We start from the raw sequence: 17,965 nt of genomic DNA on the forward strand, positions 1-17,965 counted from the left end.
GATTAAAAATAGATAAAGGGTAACCGGGGTAACCCGTAGAAGCTTCCCAACAACTCTTTGATGTTCTAGTGAATCTCCTGGCTCATTTCAGCTTCTAACTTAGAAGCACAGAATGCTTTGGGTTGGAAAGGACCTTAAAGATCATCTAATTCCAATCCCCCTGCCATGGGCAGGGACCCCTTCCACTAGTCAAAGGAACTTCATTCACTTCATTCTTTTCTTCTCACTAATAAAAGTACTATCCAGTGCTTTTATTTATATCAATATCCTTCTTCCATAAAGGATTATAGCCATATCCAGAGGTCCCACGGTAGGTCTTTGAGGGAACTGGGACAGATTGGTTACTTTCTGGAGGTCCATTATAGCACTGCCTTTCACTGATTCCCTCTTCCCATGCAGAAGCCAAAAATAGTTTGAGAGTCAGGGAAATAAGTTTCTCATGCTTGCTTCAACTGCAAGGATCACAGCCTGTCCAAAAAATGGTACGGTACTGGGTGAAGGCAGTTGTTTCAAGGGAGGGTACATTAAGAGCTCGTATAAACTTGGTCTTCTTTGCTAGTCCATCTCTAGTGCTGTGTTGCTGAAGAGAGCGATTAGTTAGTAGGCTTGAGGATAAAACTGTTGCATTATCAACATGGGTTATGAAACGCAGGTGGCTAATTATTTCTCAAGTGATACCAACTAGTCTCAATTTTTGTGGACCTTAAGTTTTCTAGTAGGATTAAGAGTACAAGAAGTAATGTACTCGTATATGTGACTGCTTCCCTTTTTGGCACAGTCATTAATAACACTGGTGAGAATGTGAAAATAACTTTACCAGCACTTGAAATAAAATATCAAAAGATGCACGACTTTTCTTCTTTTTTTTGTACTCCTCAGCTAGCAAACAATGAGACTTCCTCATTCTTCAGCCTTCCTTTTCGCAGAATGCTTAGCAAGTTTCACTTAATGTTATGTCCCATTTTTGGATGCAGGAGTGTGCTTTTTCGACATCAGACTAGTGGCTTGCCTCAGAGTACATACAGTACACAATGAATGCTTAAAACTTTGCTGAACTGGAAGACCATCGGATTCTCCCTTTCTGCAGACATGTCCTTACAAAGTTTTAGTCTGTTCAAGAGGACAAAGAAAAAAGAAACTGTAGCTGTCCGATTCAAATGTAGTTTTTCTAAATGAGCAGGGTTAAGGGAAATCCAGATTTAGATGTGGGTAATACCTGCAGAGCTGAAGAGTAAGGCTGAAGAATGAAAGAGGAAGCAGCATTAGATCACAGCACAGCTGGCAAGGGTAGAGTAATGTGGAGCATTAGTCATCTTCTGAAGAAAAAATAGATATTTTAGTAATATTGGGAAAAACAAAAAGAAATGGCGATTTCTATTTTTTTATAAAAACAAAAAGAAACAGGGATTTCTGTTTATTTTATATTTTATTTAACTTATTTCATTTTATTTTCAATTTTCCTGTGAAGCCTAGTAAGAAAAATGACCTGAAGGGACAGCAGAACAGAGGGTAGAAGTACCTTAGGAAGATGATACCTGAGACTGCTAACTTTCAGAAATGTCTTGATTACAGGCCCCTTTAGCATCACCAAATTACAGACTAGGTAATTTTGTCATAAATGCAATGCAGATATAGTTGTCCAAAGCTTTTTAGAAGTGGAGAAAGGAAGATGCTATACAATATTTTGGATTCCAAATACACTACACTTTTTGGAATTGCAAGAAGGTTTTCTAGATAATTATTTGGAAGGTTGGTGAATTTCCCTGCCAGCAGCAGGTAATTTTACAGCAGTGTCAGGGAAGTTGTATTTCCAGTCCAGTCTTGAACATGTCCCTGCATGTCCCCATACTGTAACCTTCTCTTACAGCTTCTTCTTTTGTTTTTTAGAACGACATCTTCTTAAGACATTACGACAAAGGCCCTTGCAGAAACAAGCTAGGCCACTCACGTGCTTCAGTGATGTGGAACAGGACACAGGTGTGTTTCTAGTCAGCTGAACAGAGCAATCATGCATTTGTTAAGCAGAGATTTTACCCTTCAGTGAAGGACCAAGATGATTATTTTCATGCTTTCAACTATTTTTGTGGCTTACTCCATGCTTATGAATGCACACGTATTTTATTTTCCACATTAGCTAAATATATATTATTCCCCGCTATGTCTTTCAGGTTGTAGGGATCCTCGTTGGACTAGGTATCATAGCATTGGTGACCTCTCCCTTGCTGCTTGTGGCATCTCCATGCATCATCTGCTGCATTTGCAAATCTTGCCGAAGCAAAAAGAAAAAACACAGTCTGCCAGCAACCTAACTCTGCGTCTGTTTGAGCCTCTGTCTGTACAGCATATGTTTGTGAGAAAGCACAATGGTTGTATTTTGGTGCCATACCTACCAAATAATGCTCCCTTTTTTTTGCCAATTCTTGGGATAAGTGCCTATTCTCTACAGGCTACTCTATCACTTACAAGTTGCAGTGTGGAAAAACTCTAGATAATAATGCAGTACATACGGTATAGGTTTTTTGCTTTCTAAAAGAAAAACAGGACACCGATCGGTAGTTCATACCCTTAAGTATGAGCCAGCTCTTGAGATTGCTAGAAGATTGCCACCTTCCATCAACTGCACGAGTTGATCCTGCAGTATTATTCTGCCTTTGCAGACCCAGCTGTTACTGTCATGCTTTCTGTTGGTTCTTGGTGACAGTCGGATTTCTCAGAAAGTTTTGGGTATTTTAAACGGGGAGAGGGAAAAGCTTGATAAAGGTCTTCTGCCTGCTAGCTTGTGTCCCATTAGAGGTAAAAAACTGTTAAGAAAATATATTGACAGTTTCCTGTCAACTGGCTGCCATGGCATTTCTTTCAGCATTGAAATCAATGGGATTCATATTACTGATCTCAATTACAGAAGTAAAAACCAACAAAACTATTTGTAAGACAGAGCTCTCTCTTAAGAGACTGGACTAGCTTGGGAAAATAGATGCTTTTTTCAGATCAAATGAGACGTACCTACATTGAAATACAAGGACTAAGCATATTTCCCTGCTATTGGGCATGTCTTTTGTCAGTAACGTGGGTGTAGTAAAGTCACTAGGAATCTGGTGTTCTAGGAAAGGCTCCTATTTTGTGCAGTACTGGCATCTTGGCTGGGCATATATACAGTGGCCTCGTGTGTGGATATACTGAGTACATAATGCACAATTTATTTTCCAGGCAGTCAGTATATTTTTTCAGCAGTTTACATGGGGTAGCAGCAAGAACCCTGTAAAACATTACTCAGAACAGGCTAAACCAAAACCCTCTCTTGAACGTTACGGACCTGCTGAAGTGAATACTTGAGAAATGCTGTGTAAATGTAAGCTCCATCCATTGGTGAATATTTCTTCTGTCCCACTCAAGGTTAACAAACTTTGTTACCGCTCATTTTTAGTTACTCTGAATATGAAAGCCTGTCATTTTATACACCCTTTGTTTTCATTTGGTGCCTCACCACTAAACTGATTTAGACCCTGGTATCAGTTACACCCGTATAAATTCACTGAAACCTCCCTGAAGAGCTGGAGTTACTTCAGGCTCACCCAGTAGCTGAGTTCAGACTCTGCTACATGCATTTATTTCCTTAATGGCTGGTGCTCCTCAAAACCCTGGCCAGCAGCATCTTTTGTTCTGGACTTGCAGTGCATTTTATATGTGTGGGAACTGATACGAGTTTGCACTGTTTAACCAGTTGTAATTCCAAACCCTTTGCAATAAGGGCTGCAAGTTTTAAATGGGATGCTCAACCTGAGCATCATGTCAGGCGTTTCCTCCTTGGTCCTACCCTCCTCCACGCATGCAATGCGAATCACCAGAAGAATGCTGCAAAGAACGTCTTTTCTGTTGCGTTTGGCTGAGCCTCAGGAACTTTGCCTTCTTGGCAGCCATAAATGTGACCTTTTTTGTTTAACTTCCCCCTCTGTTAACTGTAACAGAAGTGGTAGATTTTCTTATTTTAAGAAAGTGTAGTCTGTTGAGCAGACTAGCAAGGGCCTTAAATGATGTTGTCTGTTTTACTTTTTAATCGATTTCTCTTATAAATGCTATCTGACTTTGCTACTAGTCGTGACTGGAGGGCAGGCAGCACTCACCAGTTTGAAAGGTTATATTTATTCTCCATCCGCGGCTTCTAAGGGAAGCAGAAAGGTAGTCAGTACATTTTAAATACAGAGTGCAATGCAGACAACTACGATTTATAATAAGTAGAGAATGTTTTCTGTATGTGTTTTCTTTAACAGCAGTAATGGTTGTGCTTGGGGGCACTTGTGACAGATTAAAGTATCTAGCCCTCGGCTTTACACTATTTTTTATTTACATTTTTACCTGCCATTTTCTACTTACATTTACCTGCCATTTCCAGCTTATTGAGGAACTTTCAGTTGAGAGTCTTACTTTAAGGAAGCCCTCAAGGACAAAGATACAGGAGCTGTACAGTCTCTTTAACCATAACCAGCAAGTAATGATACCCTTTGCATGTTAAACTTTTTTTTTTCATGTTTTGTGGTCTTCAATACACCTTCTGCTAGCCCAATTTCTTTCTTTGTCAACTTCCTCTTTCGTTTGTAGTTTTTGCTAAAACGCCCAGTGAAATGAAGGTGTCTCATGGTTTTTCGTTAGTACTGCTGCGTTAATGAAATTGCCAGGTTCTTCCCTCTGTTAAAGGAATGCAGCTGAAGGCAGTATCTTGCCCAGAATACGCTAAAAGACATAAGGTCACCATTTATATTATAAAACAAATTCCAGCTTGTTTAGTTCTTTAAATGCTGTCTGAAGTTAATGTAGCTCTCTCCAGAAAATAGCAATTTGTTTCAGTGGTTTGAAGGATAATGTTTTATAAAAGTAGTGCACACGTGCATAGCTACAAAGTCTGTGAAAGCAACGCTTTTCTGTCTATTTTTATTAACTTCTCAGTTTGAGTGCAGGATAACTTGTCTCAGAGATTAATATCTACAGAGCAGAAGGAAGATGTGCCTTTTCCGTGTGCACTTCTTATTGCTTGAGCCAGTTTAGGTGTCCAGTGGGTGTACCAAAAGCAGTAGAAGTTTAGTATCTGGATGTTAGGGCAACCTAAGAGCCAGAATGCCAGTCCAGGCATTTAAGGAGCCTGTATGCCCAGATATTAGCTGGGGGTCTTTACCCAAAAGCTGGATAAAGTAGCATGAACTACAGGCACTCCTTTCTTTGGCTGTGTAGATGCAACAAATTGATCAAGAAGGAAGCTCCAGAACTACTTTAGAGCTTAAACTATAAATCTTATGAGGATTAACTTATTTAAAAGGCTTTGCCCAGTACACCGTGTATCCTGGCTTTTCTTTGCGTAGGGATGCCTGAGCATGTGCTCTAAGTAGACTGTGACCTGGCCAGCTCATAAGGATGCACTAACTCTGCCAGGTAGCGCTGTACCTGTGCTGAAGTGCAGGGAGCAGTAGGGCCCTGTTGCCTTGCTTTCCAGCAGGCAACTATTTTGCCCCAACTGGTCATATGCAGTCATATACAATGAACCATTTTAGCAAGAGTGTTTTTTACGGGGTTTCTTTTTTAAAAAAAACAACAACAAACTCACTTTATAAGAAATTTATTGCAAGCACGGCAAATAATATGAACAGAAATTAGGGAGGAAAAAAACCAAACAAAACAAAACAAAAAATGGGACTCTGGCTGCTTTTGACTCTTCTAAATCGAGGTAGTTGTAAGTCTGCCCTCTTGAACTCCATCTATGTGATGCGGTGCATGTTAGTATCAGCCCTCATCCTCACCACTCTCACCATCTATCCTTGTTCTCCTTTCGCATGTGGTTGGTGTGCAGGAAGCACCCAAGGGAGAATTCCAGGCTTTGGCAGGGTTGGGTGCTGCGCAGGAGCTGGGGTGTATGGCACACCTGCAACCCTCCTTGGCTCTGTTGCCAATTCTCCCTGTGGCCTTTAACCACTGAGACAAACTTTGCTTTTTTTGGCTATTTATTTTGGCTATTAATGTTAGATTGACAATGTCTACAGATGACTCCTTTGGAGAACAAAAGTCACAACTGTCTATTCCCTATGAGTCAGAGGCATTCAGCCCTTCAGAATATTGGGCTATGGATGTCTAAAGATCCAATCCTAAAAGTCTAGAAAGTAATGGAAATTTGTATTTTTACTGCAGCTGGCCACAAATCTCCATGGCCACATACCTCACCGTAATTTCTCTGCAGTCATGGCAGCTGTGTTGAATACAGCTGGGGATCCAACTCTGCATCTCTTGTCCTTGTGTTACAATGAGGGTGGTAGTACCTGCTTCCAAAACCACTTGTCAATAAGAAGTAAACATCTCTCATGCTAGAGCATAAGTACTTCTCTGCAGTATTTATCGTAGAACTATGGGAGATGGTCAAGGTGGCCTTTCAGTAACTGGTTATTTTTTAATGGCACATGGGGTTACTTATCTCAAAGGAAGGCACGAAGGGTTACAGTAACTGATGTTTCCGCAGTGCTTTAATGATGCTAAATGCTATGTATGGTTGTCTGTCCAGTAACATAGCAGAAAATAAAGTCCAAAGATAAGTTTAAAATGTACATATTTTTTTTTTTACTTGAATAAACTTAAGAGAAACTGGATATTATCTTCATATTTGCTTGAAGATATGCAAGTGGACAGAAATCAACTGTGTTTCCATAACAGGACAATGAAACCAGCTTTTAACTGCTCTCTTCTCTGGTACCACAGCAGGTGGTTGTGTTGCAGTCCCTGCCACTTTAAAAATTTGAAATCTGTTTTGCACTGTAATCTCTGTCTGTCAGTCATTCTTTTCTTTTCTCATACAAAATCCTTTTAAGATTGTGCTTTTCATCCCCTGTCTCAGGCCAAAGATTTCTAGAGTGAAATTAGTAGATTTCTTTATATGAGGATAAAAACCTTCCAACAAATTTCTCAGAGATTTTATTAAGAAATTTGATGCTTAGATAATGACCAAGGATAGAAATTTCAAACTTGGCTTGTTTAGAAAAACTCATTGATACTTAAGAGGTTGTCTTGGAATCCCTAAATAAGGACTGCTTTGTTAGAGCCCAACAGCTTTTGAGTTTCACATGAAATATGCTTCTACTGTTGAGCAGACTTTTTGGAAGTATACTGGGCAAAAAATAAAACTTACATACATGTTTTCATTTTATACATCAAAAAATAGTCTCTTGTAGGTCTCCATATTTTAGGGATCCAACCCCCCTGGAAGCTTTCTCAGATATACTTATATGTAAGATAATTTAAGAAATTCAATAAAACAGTTTTAACAGAGTGTTCTAGTTATAGACAGTCAAGTAAGACTCGTAAGCTAGTAAGACATCTCCCTTGTGTGTAAGTATGTAGTATCAGGCCCTAATTTATGTGGCTAGCAATAAAGATGTGAAAATGTACTTCTGAAATAATGAGAGTTGATTCTTCTGCAGTCTGCCAGAAGGTCAACTTACTGCTATGATTATGAAAAACTGCAGTCTAATATTTATTTGTCTTCTGGTTAGTAATGTAGTGAGAGAGTAATGGTTTTTGCAGAACAAGAAGCCCAAAGGTCTGTTTTGTGTCACTACACTCAGTTTCTCAGAACCAATGCATTTTTATAATTTATAATTTATATAATTCACATATAATTTATATTTTGTAATTATACCAATTCTGAAGTATAGTTGGCTTTTATCATGTGATACATTTATTTTTAATTGCATTCATATGGGAAACCTTTCCTCTTCTACTTACTGTGGAGAAAGTTGTTGTGTTCTAGGCAGGGTAAACTCCTATGGTTTGGTGCAGTCCACAGCAAATGTTCTGTACTGTTTTTTTAGTTACATCAGAGTGTTTTGTTACGATCCCTCAAGTTAGTTCTTTGAATCAAGCAAATTCCTATTGTTAGGGAAGGTAATTTCCTAGTAATGAATTGTATTGACCATCACGATCTGGGCTATTCAAGATGATGGTGGTTGACAAGGTCCACCACCTTTTTAGAGGACATGAAATCATTCTTTCCCCTTCTTTTTCCCCTTCTGTCTAAGAGGCTTTTTCTGTTCCTAGCTGAAAATTAAAGACTTAAATAATTTGTCTGTGCCTTCTGGATATTCAAACAGAAGCAACAGCTTCTGGTGGCCACATGCCAGGAGATCCTGGTCGGGTCGAATGCGTGATGCCACAACATGTGTGCAATGAGTTAGTTACATTTCAGGAAGGTGCCTGGGCTTTTACAGCTTGCTGGGACACATGCAATAGATGTGGTGCACAAGGGACTGGTCTGAGAGGCTTCATGAGCGCTGCCAGCTGTACGGCATGTATGGCGCAAAGCCCGTGCAGCACCGCAGCCAGGACGCCAGGCCAGGTCACTGTGCATGTGTGTCTCCCAGAGTTTCATCAGGGCCACCATCTCTAGCTTGCCCGTAACTATATACCCGACCCCCAAACTCCCCAAATGCCACAGCAAACCTCTGTTCCTTCGGTTTTGCAGGCTCTGCTACTGGTCTGTCTCAGAGAAACCACAGTTCAGATGAGTTATTTGGAGTTGGCCTGGTGTAGGTGTGCATTTTGCCTAATATCTAGGAAGAGCAGCAGAACTGCTATATACCCTGACGATACTAGCATCGCAGGTGCCGTGTCACCCTGTGAGAACTCCAAACTACCACAGGGTTGCATATTTCTGGGGAAAAGTGCATAAGCTCTTGCTGGTGGGAAGTCTCCTGGCTGGACACACTGCGCTGCTTTCCAATGCGTCGGCGTTTGAAACGAAGCCTCGGTTTGACAGGAGCAGGACACAGGACACTTCATTGCTGTGCTGGGTGGGTGGCATGGAAAGGAATGGTTTTGTCTCGACGGCAGGAAGCAAATTCCTCTTCAGAGGGCCAGCCCTTCCTGTTCAGGGGGACTTGCCTTCTGCGCTGCGCTGCACAAGGTTGAACTCCTCTTCAGCGTCTAGATGTCGTTTCCCTGGTACCTGTTTAAGCTTATGTTTTGTTTATCTGGGTTTCTTCTTTTCTTCCAGGTAATACACTTTCTTCACCACTTTTATCCTGGTGAAGGGCAAAAAGGGTTTGATCTTTGTAAGATTTGTTAAAATATTTTTGTGTTTATAAGAAAGCTAACGTATAAAGAAATAAGTGCTTTTGTAAAATTTTGGTTGTATGATTCAGCATTTAAACATTTTACAGATGCAATTTTTTGCACTCTCTCTGCATACATTCATAAAAGTATATATTTATTTTCCATCTTTGAGATTTACTTCATTTTTTTCTTCTGATGTTACAAAATGCAGTATGTGCAACATTAAAAAATTAGTGAAAAGACATCTCATTTTGTTGTCTGTCTTCAAAAAGATTAACATTTGGTTCAAAAAATGTGGGAACAAACGTATCTGGGGTGCTCACTAGAAATTTTGAGAATAAAAGAGGATAGATCAGAATCTTGACTCTTATCTGCTTTCTAAAACATAAATGGCGTTAAGCTGTAAGCAGTACCTCCCCTGGGCTCCTTAACAGCCTTTGAGATTTGTGTAAATCCATTTACAGAGAGTGGGGCAAGCTCTGGCTTAGCTCCTGCGTGCCACTGCGGCGTTGCTCTTTTCTCTCTGCAGGTGGGGTGCAGGATTCCTGTAAACCTGGCCCCTCGCACGCTCTGGTGGGGACCACGACCTGGGGCATACCAGGAGCAGCCAGAGCTACCTGCAAGTGGGGAACCCATGGGAAGCTGCAGTAAGGGAAGTCTGCTGCTTCAAAGCCCCTCTTCACATCCTTTGCTCCCTCAACCCTGCCTGTGCTTGCAGCAGAATTGGGCCTCATGGTCTGTGTTGCCAAAAGACATAACGAAACATTACACTCAGCTGTGTCATTTCACATAAAAACGCTCCTTAGTTTTCTTGCACACCCATTTCCTACCGTGTTTATAAGGGACAATCGCAGCTATGTTTCTGAGCATCGGATATTAAGGTGATGCTTACTATTAAATATTTCTATCCCAACTACAATTACTCAGCATCTGAAGTAGGATTTTCCAGCTGAGTGGCCCATCCTCAAAAACCCAGCATATCATCTGTGGAGCTTTTCACCTCAACAGATTATCGGACAGACCTTGAGAATTTTGGCTTTCAGGAAACATGTTTTTGGGATGAGGGTTGAGGGAAACGACTGAGAAGACTGTTTTCACCTGACATTGCCTTTGTAACCATGTCACTATTTTCACCTGCAGCTCAAAATTTCAGCCATGCCCATGCATTTTTTTTCCCCACCAGTTTGCTCAGCATATATTCAGCACTGATGTCATTTTATTTAAACACAGCCATTTTATTTATTGAGTTGGCTTTTTATTATTTTTTTTTAATTTTATTTTTTAATAGCCAATGCTCTGGTTTTGTTCTGTCAATGTGCAACAATGCCGTGGCAATGCATTGGCCCAGACAGTAACATGCATGACACATTGCAGCAGACTGAATACTTCCAGCACAGCAGTTTTCCATCAGAGGATCTTGCTGATGATAGAGGAACCAGCATTGTGGTGGGAATGTGTCAATTCCATCAAACTCCCAATGGAAACCAGCTGTTGGCAGCCAACACGCCTGGTGCCCTGCCAGCACACCAGCTGCTGACGGTGGGCAAGCTGCCCGGCTTCCCACCTGGTAGACGAGTGAGCTGCCGGCTCCTCATGTTGCAACTTCAGAAAAAAAAAAAACAAACGTTTTCTAAGGCAAAAATTCAACATTTCTGAATTTCTCTGCAATTTTTAAAATTCCAGATCAGACAAGCGTGAGCAATTTTCAGCTGAGCAGAAATGGTAGAGGCACCACAACTCCTGTGTGGTCACAACTTCTTTCACGTGCACTTGTTCTTCAGTAGAAATGGGAACTACCTACCACATTCAATTCACTTTCTTAATGTGAGAAGGGAACTAGCACTCACCATTACTCCTGCTAACCCAAAAATCTGACTAGGTTTTCCAAAAAAAAAAAAAAAAAAAGAAAAAAGAAAAAAGTTAATAGCTTCAAATTTGATTTGTTTCTAGCTTCAGTGTGCAATTTTCCCCCCAGTTCCAGTACTTGTCATAAAGGCCAGTTTTCTTCAATGAGTAGTGATTTATTTCACGGTTATTTATGACTAAGCCCCTGGATTTTAAACTTCCTGTATTTTTTGAGGTAACTAAAGATGTCCTTTACCTTAACTTGTATGTACGTAACAGCTATCTGCCCACCCATGCCCATATCTCTTTTTGTGTTGGGGTGAGTGTTGACTTAAACGTTACCTTCAGCCCGAACTGTCCTTCCAGTTTGACAAACGTCACCCATGTCAGTCTCACAAAACACCTCCTGAGGTCTCCCAGCGAGAAGTTGGTGTTTTGTTCTGGTGTGACCCCGTGGGTGATGCCTGTCCACCCTATAATGATGCTATCATGCTTTTTCATGTGGCCTGTGACTTCATGGGGTTGTTTCCTCCTCTGCAGCAGCCAATGGCCTCCAAGACAGCTCACAGGAGGTGGTTTCATCTACTCTCAAAGAGTCATTAAGGCTAGGTTCATCCCACCAGAGTGAAATGCTGCAATCAGGAAATAGGTCCCTGCTGGTACCTTCAGTGCTCACCCCTGCGAGCTGACCCAGTTCACCACTGCGCTGACCTGTCTTTTGGAGGTGCCTCCTCTCTTCTTACACGGAGGACACCCAAAGGGTCTGTGCTTCTATCTCCCATGCCTCAGTGGTGCTGCAAAGTCAGCTGTGGCCAGCGTGGCTTCTGCTGTGGGGTGGCATGCAGAGCCTTGCAGGTGTCCAACATGCAAACTCAAAGCAGCGAGTCTGTTGTAATACTCAACAGCAGCAACCAAATCCTTTCCATAAACTGAGCTGTAGCAGGGTTACCAAAGAGAATAGCTGTGCTTGAAAATCTGGTGGGAAGGCTGGAATACCTGCTGGGGGCAGAGTTTCTGAGTAACAGTCCAGTGCTCACACCTGCCCAAAGACAGGCCTGTGTTTTATCCGCAAAGGGAAAACTGCAGGACCCCGGGTTCCCAAACTGAAGCTGCAGAAAATTTCCCCAGAGGGGTAATAGTCCAAGCAGGAGAACCCCTGGTTTTCTTCAGACTGAAAATTTGAAAATTGCCTTTTTTTTTTTTCCCTCCTCTTTTTTCTAATATCATGTGGTACACAAACAAACAAAAAACATTCCTGATGCTGACCTCCTGTTAGAACAATCCATTAGCAGGCACAGTTTGTAATTTGACAGTCTTGCTTTACCAAGAGCCATGTCAATGACAAAATATCAGCCTTTAAGAAAGCCTTGAGGACTGGTCAATTAGTGAGTAATTAAGTTTTTCTCTGTCTTGGCTAATGAATTGACTTTAAGCCCAGATGAGTGTCTGTGCCTGTAGCAGCTTGTGCTGCTGTCTGTCACTGGAGGAAGGAGACTCCTGCTACTTCAGCAGCTGTTCCTGTTGCAGATGGTCCTGGAAGTAACAGTGAGTGAGGAAGCAGCTCCTGGGAGTGTTATTGTGCTAGTTTTGTAGTGTCCAAGGCACTACTGTGGTATAGTGCTACTTTTAAAACACAATTGTTATGGAAAGTAAGCTTCTAGCTTTGTTCAGGCTAAGATGTGAGAGGCCTGGGGGCCTCTAGTCCGTGTCATCCATAAGTTTTGATACCACCACAGAAGGAGCAATCTCTGGCTCCTTGGGGGCATTGCCTTAAAGGTGATGATAGAGATCCTCTGGATCTTATTAATGTTTACAAATATCTTAAGTGTGGGAGACAGAGGGATTTGGCCAACCTCTTTTCGGTGGTTTGTGTGGACAGGACAAGGGGCAATAGCCACAAAACGGAGCACAGGAAGTTCCGCACCGACATGCGAAAGAACTTCTTCACGGTGAGGGTGACGGAGCACTGGGACAGGCTGCCCAGGGAGGTTGTGTAGTCTCCTTCTCTGGAGATAGTCAAGGCCCCGTCTGGACGCCTACCTGGGCAACCTGCTCTAGGGAACCTGCTTTGGCAGGGGGGTTGGACCCGATGATCTCTTGAGGTCCCTTCCAACCCCTACAATTCTGCGATTCTCTGGGCCCCAGGGGGACCAAGTACCCTCTCAGCTGGGTGAGGAGGTGCAGCAGGGGCTGGTGTTGCTGTGGTGGCCTGCCATCACCTCACGTCTCCCTGGTGTCCTGTCTGGGGTGCTTAGCAGCAGGGGCTTGGGGTGCATATAAAAAAAAACAAAACCTTGTCCTTCTCTCCCTCAGAAGCTGTGTAGAATTTCTTATGGTAACGCTATTGCCATAGGAAACAATTTCCGGTGACGAAGTTATTTTTGGCATTGGCTTTGAAATGCCTAAGCAAATAGTAGAAGTCCACGTGTGTGTTTTTTCTAATCTGGAGCTCCTGTCTGTATCACAGGTAGCTTTCTGGAGGAAAAAAAATTTGCTGCTCACCTGTTAGCTAAAGGCATCCTGATTAAACTCCACCAGGTAATTACAACCTGCTTGCTAATTCTAACCATGAAGGAGGGTGGTATCCCATAAACAATCCTTTCATCTGGGCTGAAGTGGGTCAGCAACACCTTCACTGACATCAGCGTGCTCAGAGACTGTGTGGCACTGAGCTGTGCATGTGTTGCTGTGTCCTCTGACAGGGACTCGCTCATCGCCTGCACAGAGCTGTGAGCAGGGCCTCCACAGTGAGCCAAAAGGATCAACGCTGGTGATCCTCTCACTTCTGCCCCCTGACACGAGAGCACCTTCTCCCTGCAAAGGCCTAATCACATCTAGATTAGCCAGTAAAACTAGCTGTGTGCTTAAAGTGAGGTCAATTAGGAGAAACTGGGGACTGTCTCCTCCATTCACAGGTGTGGAGGCTTAGTAGGTGACTAGCAGGTGTGACTAGCATATATGTAAATAGCAGGGGATAATTCAGTGAGAAATAAGGATGTATCAGCTAATTAAAAGTGAAATCATAATTCTAAGCTTCTGGTGGTCTGTGATCCCTTCAAGCATTTTGGTCACTCTTCACAGCTGCGGCTTGGGTTCAGATAGCTTCAGGCCTGGGTCTGTGGCTGTGCTTCATGTTGCATTTTCATGAGCTTCCCAGTAAGGCCAGCATAGACTACGCCAAGCCCGTGCCAACATGTAATCTCTTGTGGGACAGTGACTGTGGGAGAAGAGCCTGGTGTAGTGGTGGGTATGGAGGCTACTGAGACTGGGTGCCCACCTCCCTCCAGCAGCCTCATCCATGGCTGATGCCACCTGAGGCACTTGTTGGGCCCCAAACGCCATGTGTCCATGCCTGGTCCCATGCTGATGTATTTTGGACACCTCTGATACAAGGCCAGACCCACTTAAAATCATGGGAAGGCTTTGCTATATAAACAATAAATAGCAGACAAGTATTTTGCTAGATTGAGTCCTGTGGTAGCAGCACAGCACCCCAAGATCCCTCTCCCCTTCCTCTGGGAAGGCAACAGTGTCTGAGATTTGGGGTTTTGTGTTGGTGTATATCTATGATATTCATTAAGCTGATGTCACATAGGAAGTATTAGCACTGGTGGTTAGGACTACTTACAGCCTTGGCACTGAGGTATTATTATAAAACCCATTATTCGCAAGCTATCATTACACAATCACAGATAATGACGGTTATATAAATGCTACCGTATTACCTATCTATTTATTTTTATGCACCTAATGACCTCAAAACACCTAAGATGACTGGCTTCTTCTCAGAAATGATTATGCCTCAGCATGCGTGAGACTAAAACATAGAGCAACTGTCCAAGGTCTAGGGAAGTGCAGCAGTGATAAGGTGGTGGGGCTGCAGAGGGCACTGCTTTGCTCGGGGAAGGTGAAAGCTGCCGTTTCAGTGGGAAGTACTGGGGCCAGGGCACTGATGCTCTGTTATGAAGGTTGCTTGTGTGGGGGTCTCGGTGCTGGTGCAAAGACTCCTTTATAGCCCGTGGACTCCATAAAGCGGCATATGTACTATAGCTTCCTCCCCAGGAAGTTTTCTTCAAAAAAAAAAAAAACACAACAAAAATGAAACAAACAAAAAAACCACCAAGACAAAACAGATGCTAATGTACTAAAATGAAACATTATTTTAAACTCTTCATCTAGAAACTATTTGTTTCTTGCTATATTCTTTGTATATAACTTGCTTCATGTGCTTCAGAAAATCAAGTGGGGGAAGATGTACAAATCAAGATAGAGGACAAAAAAAAGCCAAATACTGTGTCTGATGTAGCATTCTGCCTTTTTTTTTTCTTTTTTTTTGGTTGCTGTACAGATACAAATGCAGCACGGTAAGTCCATGGGCACCCTTTAATGCACCTCTGGTATTAGCTGCTGATGTTGAGGATCACAATCAGTTCGCCCTGAGGTGAAACAACCCACCACCTTACTTCCACCCTTCTGGAGGATGGGGCTTGTGATGTGTGAGAGGAGCAGTCACTGCTGCTGCTGAGTGAACTTATGCAGAGGGGAAAGTGAGTATGGGAAGGGAGAAGGGGACTAAGAGAAATGGAGAGCTGGCTTGTACCTCTAGAGAGTCTGCTGATCTATCATACCCCTGATCAGCATTAGTGTGAGCGGTGCTACAGCACCCCTGCTTCCAGGAACCGGTGGAGTCACTCGAAATGCTGTGCAGCGAGAGGTATTTGATTGTTGGCTTGGGACACAGCTCAGCTTCTGCAGGAAGGATTACATGGGGGACAGATGAAGCTGGGGCTGGGAAATAAAAAGCAGGTTAGCGTAACTGTCTGATTCATAAAAGCGAAAAAGGTGTGGATTGTGGCCAGATAATTTCACAAAGTGCTGTAGCTGTTTTTCCCTGAACATTGCACAGTCTCTTCTGGGAGGCAGCTGGTGTGGACCCACTGATGGACTTCACCTCTGCTCCTGGAGGTGTTTCTGGATTTCAGAGGTCGGTGTTGAGTGTCCGATAGGTGGGCCTCACTATGTGGTAGCTCAGGGACTGGCAGACAGTGGACACCATGGCATTACCTCATGTGCCACCAAGGTGGACGCTGGCCCAGGCATGAGAGAGGTACAGCCACCACCAGGGAGGTGGCCTTTGGGCCTGCTGTGCCCTGCTGCCACAGGAGGTCTCCAAGGATCACACCAGGTGGGCCTTTCTGTTTTGCCCTGTGGATCCAGCGTGATGGTGGGATGAACAGCCCTTAGCTAATATCTTGTATATCAGTGTCTAATTTTTTTCCACCTTTTCCAGCATCTTCAGGAGAATTTTAGAGTCAATGTCAGGCCTCAGGTGGGTACAGCTTTCCTGAGTTGATCCTGTAGAGAGGGGTCCCAGACACTGAACTCCTTCTCATAATCAAGACTTGTAGGCACCTTGTTTGAGCATCACTTGTGAATCCTTAAGGGGATTGTCAGAAGCTGTGTTAACATCCTTGTCCCTCCCAGTTCGCTTCCCCTACTCCCAAAAGCCTCTCACAAATGGCGTCGAGGGAGGGTGAGGCAGAGCCACCAGCTGGAGCCAAGTCCTTTTCCCAGAATATAGGACACCCTTCCTTAGAGGTGGTCATGCTCTTGGTCACACGTGGAGACTACCCACCGCTGGTGTGCAGACCTTAAAGGTTACAAGGGGATTCAAAGCATGCTTGGGCTCAGGAAGCTGGCAGTAGGGCCCTGGCAGCAAATTCAGCTGGTACAAATAGGTTACATTCTCCAAATGCCTTACCACCTGACATGTTCAAACATGGCTTAAGTTGTTGGAGTGATGCAACTTCCCATTAACTGAGATAACGAGGATTCTGCCATGGATCACTGTGTGAGGCTCTGCGAGGGCAAAGCAGGGTTCATTCTTCACTGAAATTAAAGGAAGTTTCTGAAATATCTCAGGCACTTCTCTGCATGGGCACTTTCCTATTACTTGCAGGAACAGAGCCTTTACAAGTTTGGAAATAACCTTTGTGTGTGTCTTTGTGTGTGAGTCCCTCAAAGGTTCTCTTTGGGGACTTTCCTCTGCTCCTTTTCCCTTTCTGCAGGCACAGCTCAGGGCAAGGAGCAGTGTTGGGGGAATTGCTGATCTTCCCCACCAGGTAGCTGCCCTCCATGCAGGGCAGAGTCCTGACCTGGAGGCTTCAGCCGAGCACCATTTTTAGATCCAAATCCTCACGTGTGCCCTGTCACTGGAGAAGAAGTCACTGTGGTGAGGGCTGGGGCCTGACCTTCCCAGCAGCTGCCAAACAGAGCTGCTGATGGAGTCAGCCAGCATGTTGCCTTTTAGAAAGCTGCTACCTATTTATAACTGAGTGTGCACCAAGAAAATGATGTTACCCATTTCCTGCTGAAAGTGCGAAGAATTTTCACGTTGACACGAGCTGTGAAGGGTCTGGAGGTGCTGGTGAATCCCTCCTGCAGCCCATGAGGGCTCCCTGTGGTTGCTGTCAGATCAGAAAGGAAAGCTTGGCGTGGCTGAAGGCTGAAAGCTGCTTGTTGCCAGAAAATATGAAGAAAATATCGGTGGGGTTGGGTTAAATGTTAGAAAGAGGTCAGATGAGTGAAATCATGGACACTGCAGGAAGTGGAGCTTCCTGAACAGGAATGCAACCATCTGATAATACCAGCTGAGGCTGGATGAGCCATCTAAATCACCAGAACATGTTTTGAAGGAGCAGCTTTACCAGAGGGGCAATACAAGGTCAGGCAGGCTGCTGGGAGTGGGATTGTTTTGGTATGGATAAATCTAGCATTGGAAGTGCTGTAGTATGTGATGATTACGTTTTTCTGAAGTCTCAGCTCTGGAGGCATGCAGTCACACTAGACATCTTCATTTAGGGGGAAAAAAGTGCATTTTTAGTCCTTGCCATGCAGTAGGGTAATCTGAGCTTACCCAAGTGGATCAAAACCCATAAAAGTAAGAAAAGCACTCCTGGGATTTTTAGAGGATCAGTCAGCTCAAAGCCAATCTCTTTCCACCTGGGAGCCTAGCTCAGAGCTATTCCCATGTGTGGAG

The 17,965-nt window shown here is 43.4% G+C and overlaps 1 protein-coding gene across 4 annotated transcripts in view; it reads left to right on the forward strand.

Annotated features, from left to right (window-relative positions):
* The window catches only part of RNF144B (ring finger protein 144B), an 89,854-nt gene extending 80,531 nt beyond the window's left edge, over nt 1–9,323 (forward strand). For all 4 annotated transcript variants that reach the window (XM_080582725.1, XM_080582723.1, XM_080582724.1 and 1 more), the window contains 2 exons: nt 1,888–1,977; nt 2,169–9,323. In XM_080582725.1, coding sequence (XP_080438851.1) covers nt 1,888–1,977; nt 2,169–2,309 — 231 coding nt within the window. In that variant the 3' untranslated portion in view covers nt 2,310–9,323. The remainder of the gene's footprint in view (nt 1–1,887; nt 1,978–2,168) is intronic.
* Nucleotides 9,324–17,965: the final 8,642 nt, after the last annotated feature.

The sequence above is a fragment of the Anser brachyrhynchus genome (assembly GCF_964034855.1).
Source record: "Anser brachyrhynchus genome assembly, chromosome: 2".
NCBI classification, from domain to species: domain Eukaryota; kingdom Metazoa; phylum Chordata; class Aves; order Anseriformes; family Anatidae; genus Anser; species Anser brachyrhynchus.